Source organism: Polistes dominula, unplaced genomic scaffold, assembly GCF_049000335.1.
Source record: "Polistes dominula isolate Pdom_NZ unplaced genomic scaffold, Pdom_raw_medaka contig_31, whole genome shotgun sequence".
NCBI classification, from domain to species: domain Eukaryota; kingdom Metazoa; phylum Arthropoda; class Insecta; order Hymenoptera; family Vespidae; genus Polistes; species Polistes dominula.
The window spans coordinates 6,588,973-6,602,586 of record NW_028300925.1 but is presented as its reverse complement, the minus strand read 5'-3'; the positions used below and the strand labels follow the sequence as shown (position 1 = coordinate 6,602,586).

The window sequence follows — 13,614 nt, the reverse complement described above, 5'->3', positions numbered from 1 at the left end:
CCGTTATTACTAACACATCAAGGATTATAAACGTATATATATATATATATATATATATATATTCATCATTACACTACATTCTTACATAAATATATATATGTACGTGTGTATATACATGTGGACGCTTCTTCGAGGGAGAGTGGCGCACACGACATCGACGCTGCACTGATCTCTTGCGATCTTGTGTGAGTCTCTCTCTTTCTTTTTGAATGCTGATGCGTGTGTGTGAATGCCGCGCGCGCAGATGAAAGGAGAGTGAGAGAGAGAAGGAAGAGGATCGCGCACCGGCGGCTACACTCCGCCGAATCTATAATGGATATTCGCACCGACGGACCACCTGGCCCGCCTCTCTCCCCACTTCGCAACACACACCATCTAACGGGTGTCTACCGATTTACACTAGCGATTGCGACAGGGCCGGACCTTGTCCATCCGACTCCCTACACATTTTTCTTCTTATTTCTTCTTCTTTTTTATCATATACAATTATTTTTTTCTTATTTTTTAATCACGTAAAATTCATGAAAGAATTGAACACCAAAATTTATACCAGAGTCTTTTGTTTTCCATCAGGTGTTTGTCCTAATCCTTGAGCTATACAAGACTTTCCGATCAATCTTCCTTACAAATGTCTATTTTATTTGAAGTAGAGATTCTTGCTTTTTCCTAATTATATTATCAATGAACTTAAGGGTCGTGTAGATTTATCGTAAGCAAGAATAACTTGTAACGTTGTTGAACGATATGTTTGGATCGAGTCATAGATTTTGATCGATAGAGTCGTTTATTTTCAGATTAGTTAAAATTTTTTCGAAAGATACCTTTTCGAAAGTTATTCATTTCCCTTAGTCGATGCGTGAATAATTAGGTCAGCGTTAATTGGCGCGGTTAACTAACGACCAACGCTCGATACTTCCCGACACAAAGCACGATATTAAGCGAGCTAGAACCTGGCTCCCGAACGCTTTGATTATTACGTAGGACGACGAACGATAGCCCGTAATTTTGTCGATTAGTTAATCAGGAAAATTAACCCGGAAACTGTACCGGTCGTTTGTTCTACAAAAATGCGAAACAAAAATTTAAATAAAAAAAAAATTATGATGATTTTTTTGTTTTGTTTTATTTTATTTCTTTTATTCTTTATTTTTGAATAACTTCAAGTATAAGATTTCGAATACCTCACAGGTATAAACGAAGGTTGGGCTCGTTTAATTCGTAACAGGAGAGAACTATCGCGAATAAGAAGAAGAAGAAGAAGAAGAACAGAAGAAGAAGAAGAGAGCATACATTAAAAGTTACGACGTTGCTTGAATCTCGCTTTCGCCTCGACCTTTCTTTCTCGTTAGTGCAAAGCAACGAGCTGAGAAAAACACTGGATCTCTCGTCATATTACTCTTTCTCCCTCTCTTTCTCTCTCCCCCTCTCTCTATCTCTCTTTTGCACTTACAAATTGCAAGGTACGATCGTATCCGATAATCGAAGAGAGTTACGAGCCGCCCCTCGTCGATCTTTCATTTTTCCGATCGATTTCTCGATGCCTTCTCTTCCTTCTTGTATCTTCTTTTTCTTTTCCTTTTTTTTTTTCCTTCTTATACTCTTTCGATCTCGATTAACGATTACGTCATGGCAAGTAGTACGCTTACTTACATATGGTGTTGAGAATAATTTCAAAAAATGATCGTGATAAAAGTTACAAACTCGTAAATCTTAGATCTTTCAACTTTATCTAAAATTTTCTGTTATCATAGATCGTTTTTTGATCTCGTTAAAATTTATCCCTCTCTCTCTCTATATATATGTCCTATACAGTGAGTCACAGAAGTATTCGTACCTACACAAGATATAATAAAAAATATAATAATTATTTTTGTAAAGAATAAAAGTTGAACCTTTTCTGCAATATATAATTCTTTTAAAATTTATTTTCTAATCATTGATATGATATTTTACGTCTCTTATAATAAAATATTCTTTAGCAATAAAAATTGTTATCAATTTACAAAGTTTAATAATCCTAAAATATGTCTGTTTGTATAAAAATTTGAAAACATTGCATTACAAGCAGATATTAATTGTTTAAAAATGATAGTAGTGGTAAAAGTACAGTGACTCACTGTATACGTATAGTGTATATTCTAAAAATGAAAAAAACATAAATTGTGAAGTGTGGGAAATGTAAAAAAAAAAGAGAGAAAAATAAAAAATAAAAGAAAAAATAATTTTTCCCGCGCTTTTCATGCTCGAGATCGGTGTCGAGCCGTGAACGTGGCGTAGGGGCGTTCGTTGGTAAAAATATATTTTATATATCAACGAACACACACACACCGATACACGATAGATACAACCGTATAAAACCTATCGATCCGTATATATTCGCAAATAAAAAAATAAAAAAAAACAATCATAGAGAACATAACAAAAGCTTTTGAAAAGAGATTATTCCGCTGATCAGTGGTAGTGATGATGGTCGTCACGTTACTCTGTAAAACTTGAATTGCAGATTAGTAAATTAAGTACGTTTATTCGATGATTAAAAAAAATAAGCAGATAAGTAAATCGATACTTTTACAAATAATCAATTGTTACGATTTATGATTAAAACGATAAAGTAATTTGTAATATTTTTTATATGAAAAAAATTATTATATATGTAAAGATCAAATTATTTTCAATCAGATTCATTTAAATCGCGTAAAAATATTTTTTTACCCGATTACAATCAATAACTTTTCCAACTAACAATTTTCCACAATCAAATTAACGAAACTTGTAATTTTTTTTTTATCAAAAGAAAAAAGAAAAAATGATCAAAAGGAAAGAAACGAAAATGGAAAAAAAAATCTTTGAAATAAATCTCGCATGGATCGTCTTTAAACCGAGTAAAAATATCCTTCTACTTTTATCCAATTGAAATTCACTCTTCCACCTTCTCCTCTTCCTCCTCCTCTTCCTGCTCCTCTTCCTCCTTCTTCGTGAAAAACAAGATGAACTCAAAGAGCGTTTATTTTCGAAGCGACTAACCATATTATTTCTACGAGCGCAGGGATAACTACGATAAGGTTGATACGTTTACCTCGTTACTTTCCTGTCATAATCGTAATAAAACCAGCACCGTTCTCGAACTCTGCTCCCTGTAACTACGTTAATTGGCCTCTGAACAGGCCGCGCAAGCTGCGTGACCCGAGATCGTCCACCTAACGGGTGTCTTCATAGTCTTGCAATTAGATCGCTTAAAAAATTTATCTATATTAATAAATTTAACTCGTTCTCTTCTTCCGCAGATCTCTTTTGCACCCTTTTACGAGGATAGAATTTCAAATTAATTATGAGATCGATTGAAACCAAGTTTAAAAACTCATTTGTATATCAAAAATAATAATAATTATAATAATAATAATCAGTATACGTACCATAGTAGCACAAAATATTGAAAAATATTAAATACATATGTATTTTATATTAAAAAGAGATTTAATGTCTTTTTAATAATAAGTACACATGTATTCAATATTTGTCAATATTTTGTGCTACTAGGGTACATTTGATTGATCGGTATTTAAAAAAAAAAAAAAAGGCAAAAGATTAATATATATGAATAATAATTACTTATTCGCATTAACAATGGAACAGGTCAGGGTTGGGATATTAATTTTCCTCTAAAAAAAAAAATTAAAAAAAAATAGAAGTACCAATAGTTTATTTCAAATATTGACCCAATAAATAGCGACCATAAAAAAAAATAGAAAAGAAAAAAAGAAAGCAAGAAAGAAAGAAAGAAGATAAAGAAAGAAAAGGAGAGGAAAAAAATGGCAAAGATGGAGGAAGATGAATTTTTAATCTCGTAAATCGAGTCGTTTTCTTCGAAACTCATTAATCTCGAGAAGGCAAGGAGATGCGTACGACTCTTCGCACTTTGCCATCCACCACCTCTTCCTCCTTCTTCTTTTCCTCCTGCACCCCCATCTCTTTCTCTTTCTCCTTCTTCTTCTTCTTCTTCTTTCATCGTCATCGTCGTAGTCGTCGTTGTCGTCGTCGTCGTCGTCGTTGCGCCGACTCGGAAGCCTCATCGTTGCTTCGTTTCCCATCCAGAGAAAGAGAAGAGTCGTTCGTTCGGTCGCGTAGCTCGCGGTCCATGGCGTGCACAGGAGAAAAGAAAAGGAAAGAGAGAGAAAGAGAGAGAAAGAAAGGGAGAGAAGGACGGGTTGTTGGCGGATCCAACGAGGTAAAAGACAGTCGCAGCCAGAATGAGAGAGAACGAGTTCGAAAGAGTAAAAAAGAAAGTCAGAAAGAGTCAGAGTATCAGAGAGAGAGAGAGAGAGAGAGAGAGAGAGAGAGAGAGAGAGAGATAGGAAAAAAAGTCGGAAACAGTCAGAGTGTGTGTAAAAGAGAAAGAGAGACAGCTGAGTCAGAATGAGTCAGAGTGAGAAAGAGAGTATCAGTATAAGAGAGAGAGAGAGAGAGAGAGAGAGAGAGCGAGAGAGAGAGAAAGAGAGTCGAAGTATGTGAGAATGAAAAAGGAAAAGGAGAGGGAATGAGTCAAAGTCATAGTGAGAATGAGAGAGAGAGGATCAGAGTGTAAGAGAGAGAGAAAAGAAAAGAGGAATGGTTCTTGTCCTCTCTTCGTCTTTGAACGTAGCAATACGCGTTGGAGATCGTAGCCAGTGCCCATGGCTATCTCTTTAGGTTGACTCGTGAAAGCTTAACGAACGTTCTCTTCTTTTCTCTTCTTGGTCTCCTCGTACGCGGATTCCTTTTGTCGCCGTAGAATCTCGAGAGGGAACACCTACGACGCGAGTAAAGGACACGCGAACGCGTTTAATCGCTCAACTATCTTTTCTTTCTTTCTCTCTCACTCTTTCTTGTTTTCTTTATTTCTCTCATTATATACAGCGAGTAATATTCGTACTTGCTTCCAACTGTAAATTGGAAATAATTGATATTTGTTACTAAAATGTTTGTAACACATAAATCTATTTTAGGATTATTAAAACATTCAAATTGATATGAAATTTTATTGCAGAAAAACATTTCTATTTTTAGCAAAAGAAATATCATTTTATTCGAATGATAACAAAATATAATCGATTTCGCTAGAGTTATTTGTGTCTACTTGAGATATAATAAAAATTACAATAATTATTAATTTTTGTAAGTTGATCGAAGCCTTGCATTTTGTAACAAATGTAAATATAATAAAGGGACAGAGTTAAATAAAAAATAATATTTTATATTGTATCGCGAGAAAATATTGATTATTTTAAATTAAGAGTAGAGAGATACACGAATGAGTTCCTATGACTCATTGTATGCATTTTTCTATTGATGTGTGTGTGTGTGTGTGTATGATGTTTATATAAATTATTATAAGAAACATTATAACAATCCTAATGAAATAATTATCACTGTAACACGATTCAATCGTTATTCCAATAAAGATGTTTAATATATCAATTTTGACATTAATTAATGGATTTCTAATATGTTTATTATACATATACATAAATTATATATATAATTAACTCTCTTATAATTCTTATATATATAAGAATTTATGTTTAGGTCTAGACAATAAAGTTGATACTAATAGCTATTAAAAATCTTCTCATAATTACTAACAACAAAAATTTTGATATTTGAAAACTAATAAACACGTAAACAAACTATCAATATGTCAAATAACAACCCACTTTAGTCTCATAAGTGAAAAAGTTTATTAAGAAAAGAATTTCTCTATTTCAAAATTGAAATTCATGTTTGGGGTATATGGAATATATAACGGAAGATAATAAAAATAAGAAAAGAAAAAAAAGAAAAGGAAAAAAAGGTCTGTAAAGAAAATTTTGTATTATCCTTGGCATATCCCTTCTCAACGTGCAACGGCAACACATTTTGTTCCTTCTCGACATAGCCGAAAATAGATGGTAAAGGCGCGTGCGAGAAGAGAGTAAAAGAGAGATAAAGAAAGAAAGACAACCCAAAGAGAGAGAGAGAGAGAGAGAGAGAGAGGAATACAAGAGGGAAACCGACAAAAATGGCCCGTTGTGGGACGATAGGTCCGGGGTTTCGCTCGTTGAGACTCGCACGACTGGAACGAAGGATGCTGAGGGATCGATAGGACGATATAATGGACGAAGCACGATGTATCCTTCGTCGTTCCTTTCACATACACACGCATACACATATATATATATATATATACTCTATCTCTATCTTTATCTCTGTCTCTCATATTTCTTCTTATTCTAACTCGCTATGTTTTGTATCGTGCTAATGAATTTTATAAAAGAGACGTTTCAACATCTACCAATGCTTATACCTTTATATAGTATACATTTATATTTATATATATGTAAGTAGTATACATACATCTATTTATTTGTATAATTGCTAAAATGTACAATATATACCTAACCGACATACTATATCCTTGTGTGTATACGTATACACGTGCGTATAAATTAAACATTTATTTATGTATTTGTATTTGTGTTATGTATTGATATATTTGTATGTAAATGTATATATGTATTATATTTTTTTGAGATATACGCAGATATGTAAATAAGTATAATATGTGTTTAGATATGTAGGCAAAGTATTTTTTGTAGATATGTATGGTCGTATATAGATATATGTGTATGTATATATATATGGTGTATGTATTTCTATGTATTTATGTACCATATATCCGATCTTTATCTCTCCCCTCGGAGTAGACGCCGTAAGACGTTCCGCGAACTTGGAACCTTTCTTTTCGTTTACGCCCGTAGAATTTCGTTGAGACGCGATCGAAATCCTTGATTTCTTTTTCGTGAAACCTTCGCGAATATACCGTATCCTTTAGAAAGAAAAAATTTCATTTAAAGTATCAAAAATTTTGTTAACCTTGTATATATTTAACTTTATATCATTCTTTCATTTATCTATTTTTTTCCCTCATATTTTTTTCTTATAAAACTTCAAATTAGTTTATAAAAAGTAGCTTTTAATTATAGTTAGATTAATTTGTAATATATATTTTACAATTACGATGAAATTATTGAATGAAAAGGAAAAATAAAGATATTGATATAAAAGAGAATGTTATTGTAACGATATAGATCGATAGTTCGATCATTCTGATTTGAATCTAACAAAATAAAATAAAATATGATTTATAACATCTACGACAAGGAAACAGGTTGCTATTTTTCTTTCCCTTCCAACAACTTCGAATGTCAAGGGTTGACCTAGACTTTATATATGAATGAGAGGATTTTTATAAGAGCGTATGTTACGTTTCTTTCAATTTTTCATCATTTTACCCAATTTTGTATGTTGAAATAAATTATATACATATATATATTTATTTAAATATATAAAATATATTCACACTATAGGATTATTTCTTTATTAATCGTTTTAAAGTATTTAAAGTATTTTAAATATGTACTTTACATCTACAGTTGCTTCATTAAATTGATGAAAATAACAGTAAATTTTTACGTTTCGATATAAATGTAATAAAATATAACACGCGTCATTCTTGTAATTATTCCCATTGATATTTCATTTTCTATAGAATTATTAAAATTAATAAACGTGTTTGTAAATTGCATTTTTATGTTCAATGCTCTCTTCCTGTCACTTAAAATAATTGAATATTTGCAAGTAATAAACATGGCCAATAAAATACACGAAACTGCCATTTTGATGGAACAAGCGTTATTATCAAAAATATATATATAACAATATCATTATTAAACATGCTAATTTTATTAGATATGCCTAAATGTTATAATAAATTATGAAAGAAACATTTTTATAAATTTGCCCTGAAACAGGTAAATACAATCAACCCTTATTATCTTATAATGATCTACATTATCTATGACTCACATATATGTTATACCATATTACAATATATATGCCTAAATGTAATTAAAAAACAAAAAACTATCGAAATAACCATTCTCTTCTTTTCTCCATAACGGATGAACCGTACAACTACCACCATTTTCTTTTCTTGCAACGAAACAATTTTTCTGATTTGTCTTTATAGTTTTGTAAAAGAAAAATAATAGAAGAAGAGAAAAAAAATGGTCGTCGTACGTATGGATCGAGAGAGTTTTAGAGAGATGGCAGAGTCGAAGCGCGGATCTCTTTGTGCGGTGCGACGGCCGGAGGGTCGTCTTCTTCCTTCTCCCTCTAACCCCCTCCCCCATCCCTCAACCCATCCCATCCATCCCATTCCGTACCTACCACTACCATCACCAGCAGAAGTAGCAGCAGCAGCAGCAGCAGCATCCTCTCGTCTTCTTGGTTCTTCCCCCTACCACCACCACCCCCTTCCCCCCTCGGTCGTTCTCTGTCCTCTCTCGCGGCTAAGTCATCTCGTTTAGGTCGTGCGAGAGGAAGACGATGCTGGCGGATGCGAGAAAAGAGAGACGACAGCATCATCTCTTTTGCTCTATGTCTTTATCGTCCATATTTCTCTCTTTACCCTTCTTATGCTACGATATATGATTCTTACACATATATATGAAATGTGTGTATATGTGTGTTTATATGCGTATAGTTATATATGTTTCTATATGTATAATTTATGTATATGTGTATGCGTGAGTATATGTTGATGTTTGTATTTATGGATAGATGGATGGATAAATGTATGTATTTAAGTTTGTATGTAATTGTGTATTTAAGAAAGAAAAGTATGTGTATATGTGTGTGTGAGAATGTGTAGGTGTATCCCATGCATGGATAGATAAATGATGAATGTTGTGTGTACGTAAACGAGAAAGTATGTGTTATGTACGATGAGTAAAAAGTATATACATATATATATATATATATATATATATATATATATATATATATATATATATATATAAATGGATGGATGTAGGTGTATGTTTGTATGTATTTGAGTTACATGCACTACCTCCTCTTCCTCCTCTTCTTCTTCTTCTTCTTCTTCCTCTTCCTCTTCTTCTTCTCTGCTTCTTCTTCTTCATCTTTTTCTTTTTCCTTCTTCTGTTTGTACATGGTATGCGCAGATATATACGTGTGTATTTACGTATATGTGTGTGAAAGCGCAAACGCCCGTGCGGTTCGGTGCACGCGTTTTTGCACGGTGGCGCGTTTTGCAGCAGCGACCCCAAGTCGACTAACCGAAGTACTGTGAAGAAGAATAAGAAGAATAAGAATAAGAAGAAGAAGAAGAAGAAGAAGAAGAAAAAGAAAAAGAGGAAGAAAAAAACATCCGGGCTAGCTTGAATCACGTGACCCCGCTAATCAGCCCCAGCGGGAAACCCGAAGATAGCCGAAATCATTCGATCTTAATGTTTTTATTGTTTTTCTTCAATCTTGATGAATTTTTTATTCGAATTAGATTTCATACGAAAGAGTCTAGGATAAATTTAACGAATTATAATCAATCGGGTGACCTAATTAATCGTAATTTCGATCATTTTAATAATTAGTCTATATGGCAAACAAGACGAGAATAAAATGATCATGAATTTTTCAAAGACTTTTATAGAGTAAAGATTTGATTTAGTTTTTATGATGCAGAAGAACGTTTTTCTTCTTATCGATGACTGAACACAACGAGTATGATTCTTGAAGATTTTTCTAGAAACGGAAATTGCGGCATACCTAAACGTGACGATAAACATACGAGATTACGCGAACTAACACGGAAGCGAGTTAACGTTGGTAAATCAACTCGGCGGACAGTAGCACAGTATGTGAATAATACAATTTCGATGAAATCTCGTTTCCATTCCACTGAGTTTGTCGATACCTGACATCGATTGATTCTTGATTTTACACGATTAAGGAATCATTAAGACTTGTTAATTATCGCAAAATTTATAATTAATTGATAAACGTCTGTGTATGTGTGTGTGTCTTTCGATTTTTCGAATTATTTATTTTAACAAGTGATTTGAATTAGTTAGAATCGAAAAATCGAAATAAGATGGACTACCATCTCCCTCTATCGTTTTACATATAATTTGATACATTTTTTTTATTACCAAAAGTAGGTAAAATCGTTGATTAACTACGGCAGTTTTATAGAACTCTACATTACCGACAATAATATCTTGGAACTCTAGGTAATTAAATTATTGTTACTTCATTGAATATATCGTAAAATACGTCAATGATATATTTAACAATTTTTAAAAATAAAATGTTTTAATTAAATATTTTGTTATTATTAATCTTGAAAATGTAAATAATATTAACTATGAAAGTAATATTCGTATTTAATATAATAGTAGAATTATTTAATGTATTAAATGTGTAATTTTATTAAACATGTAATTTTAACGTTCACGTAACTGTTAAAACAAAAATACATTTATTTAAACATTACACCCGTAAAGTACATTTATTATAAAATCATATGAATTTGATATTTTTAATACAGTTTAACAATAAATTTGAAATTGTCACGTGATGTCATTATCGAACGTTCGATTAATTCGATTAATGTTTGCAGTGTATCGAAACAGTCTTCTTTTAATTTTCGATAAGTGAACATTGGAGCTCTTTCTTCTTAGTACAAGTAAGTTTAAATAATTAATATTTTTAATTGATTTACATTTTTTTTAAACAACGAATGATGCATATTTATAAGCTTTTTAAAATGCTAGGATCATTTTATCAGGATTTGTGATTTGCGGATAATTATTAATAGAAATAATTGTATTATTATATTATTTCTGCGTAATATGTTTATTTGCGGTTTTGTTTTTATTTTATTTTTGTATAGGCATTTATTTATTTACTTTAATTTACTTTATATTATTCTATTGATTAATGCATGTTATTGATTGTACAAGTTACATCGAATAAGGCAACGATACAAGCTGTAGAGTGGTGTATGAAGATATATATAAATATATATCCAATTTATAATTTGCATATTATTTACTTCGAAAAATATAAATTTAATTTTTTCCTTTCTCTCACTCTTTCTCTTTTTTTCTTTCTTTCTTTCTCTCTCTCTCTCTCTTTCTCTCTCTCTCTCTCTGACACTTTTTTTATTCGTTCGTTTGTTGTTGTTAACTTCATTGATATTCAATAGTATTGCGAAATTATACGGAAAAAAACCATAAGTAGCACCACTTTGTAATATGTACAGAAATTTCAATATACTACATAATCTGTTTAATATTTTATTCTTCTGAAAGATAAATAATATTTGTTTGTATCAATTGAGTCCTAAAATTGTGATTTATTTTGAATTTTTGTCCAAAAAATTAATACGCATTCAATGTTACGTGCTACGTTCGATATGATAGAATAAGTACTGCGCGAAACTTTTATTTTACGTATAGTATAACTGTTATTATTACAATTAAAATATTTCAAATTTGTTCAACTAATTAGCCAGTCTATGTACCATTACATTTCTTTTTTTGACAAACTTTGCTCTTTTTTTTTAATATTCGATTTCAGTAAAATTGTTCTCAACTTTTACAAAAAAATTAATTACAGTCAACTATAAGGAAAAAATCGTGTCGCATACTTTAACATATATATACGTATTAATATTTTTATTAGGTCAATAAATATAAAATGTCTGATTACTTCGAATATTTTTTATTTGAAATCCAACATTTCATATTTAATGATTCAATTATATGTAATAATAGGCATATACGAGATATTTGAGATAGACGAAAATCAAAAGAATAGATTAAAAGTTTGTATCTGCTTTATGCATTTAAAGTCAATAATATTTTCTCATTTTATTAATTTTGTTTTTGTTTTAATTTTCGTAAGGTTTTTTAAATCGTTTATATTCGCTAATTGGAAAGTCAGAAAAAAAATAACTAGATTGATACATCGCTACTAGCAAACCTAATATGGAAAATAATTCTAGCACAACACGATCACATTCTTACGTTCTTCAGAAACATACTTAATTAACTCACACATAGCATTATACACATTTAAAATGAGAATGAAAATAATCAATTTTCTTTCTTTTTATCGATAATAATAATAATAATAATAATAATAATAATAATAATAATAATAATAATAATAATAATATTAATGCATGAAAATAATCATTGACAATTTTAAACGAAGTCTTATGGCAATCATTATGATTAGTTTCATTAATTTTTTGAAAATGTTTATAATCCCGTCTATCGATAATAAAGTATGTTTATTTTGTTGTTGTTACTATGATATATTAGGTACATGCCCTGTTCTATCTTCATTCTTGCCATATAGGCAAAGTAATTAATTAGTGCCGCTTCTTTTTTCTTTACAAGTTTACAAAATACAGGATTTCATTATACCTGTATACGCATGGCACGAAGCAGTAACACTCATTAATAAACACAGATATATTCTGATAATCTTAAGCATACAAAAATAAATTATAATAATGATTGTGTATCTCTGGGCTTACACATGTACAGTGAATACTATATTTATTATATAATATCTACATGCATACGTATATACATATATGTATATACATACGTATACATATATGTACATATATGTATATAAATATAGATATAGATATATAAATATATTTTAAAGTATAGAAACTCTTAATATTTACTCGTGATTTGACAGAGTAAAATAAAAATGCTTTTCCATCGTTAAAACAAATTAACGATTTACGCCTAGGAGAATTGTTATGTTTCTTCCGTTGCCATTTTGTTTTTGTTTTTTTTACATTTTTGTTCTGTTTTTTTTTTTTTGTAATGTTAGAATAATTTATACAACACTCGAAAAATATCACTTGTAAGAATTTAATTCATTCCGAGGAGATTTCTCATTCATTCAAATCAATGCAAATACTGGTTTGTTTTTTCTTTTTTTTTGCTTTCTTTTTTTTCTGCATAGAGTGTTGTTCGACGAAGACAACGGATGTTTCAGGAAGCGTATTTGAATAATGAAGCTTCTCCCAAGGCATCCCTTACATTATTAATCGCACCACGACGTTTTCTGGTGTAGCTTTGGCTGCAGTAAATTACCTACGCAATTTAAATGATTCAATTATTTAAAAAGGATTTTTTTTTTTTTTTTAATGAAATGATTACATTTGGATGATTTATTTCTTCTTACTTACCTACGTAGTTTAAACAGTTTCGTTAATTACAGTTTTATGAAGGCACAAACGACTAGGAGTGACACTGGGAAAGCCCAAAATGGCCGGATCGAAACTGCCGATCCACCGACTAAAAAAGAAATTTACAAAATCAAATAATACTAAATAATAAATGAACAATATTAAAGATAATGTTTCATTTCAAAATAAATATATACTCGTGTAGATTTTAAATTTGCTCAACCGTTTAGTTTGGATTATAATTTTGATTAATTAGGCATTTTAAATTCGAGTACATTTTAAAATCAATTAAAACAATTTTTTAAATGAATAAACGGAAATTCACATCTAAAGAAGAATCGTTTAGATTATCTTGATTTGCAAAATAGTGAATTTGATTAGCGACATTGTTTTAATTTACCAAATTTATGAATAACATTATTAATATTTGTACTTACCACTTGCTGCTTCTGCTTTTTCAACGTTTTCTATAAACAAAAAAAAAGAATAAAATTTTACTTTACTTCCTGTTCTTTTTT

At 30.6% G+C, this 13,614-nt stretch overlaps 1 protein-coding gene across 1 annotated transcript in view; it reads right to left on the bottom strand.

Annotated features, from left to right (window-relative positions):
* Positions 1 to 10,699: 10,699 nt before the first annotated feature.
* LOC107073964 (opioid-binding protein/cell adhesion molecule) overlaps positions 10,700 to 13,614 on the bottom strand; it is a 79,756-nt gene continuing 76,841 nt past the window's right edge. The window contains exons 8-10 of the mRNA XM_015334945.2: positions 13,534 to 13,563; positions 13,097 to 13,205; positions 10,700 to 13,001 (exon numbers count right to left, since the gene is read on the bottom strand). Of these exons, the coding sequence (XP_015190431.1) occupies positions 13,123 to 13,205; positions 13,534 to 13,563 (113 nt within the window). The 3' untranslated portion in view covers positions 10,700 to 13,001; positions 13,097 to 13,122. The remainder of the gene's footprint in view (positions 13,002 to 13,096; positions 13,206 to 13,533; positions 13,564 to 13,614) is intronic.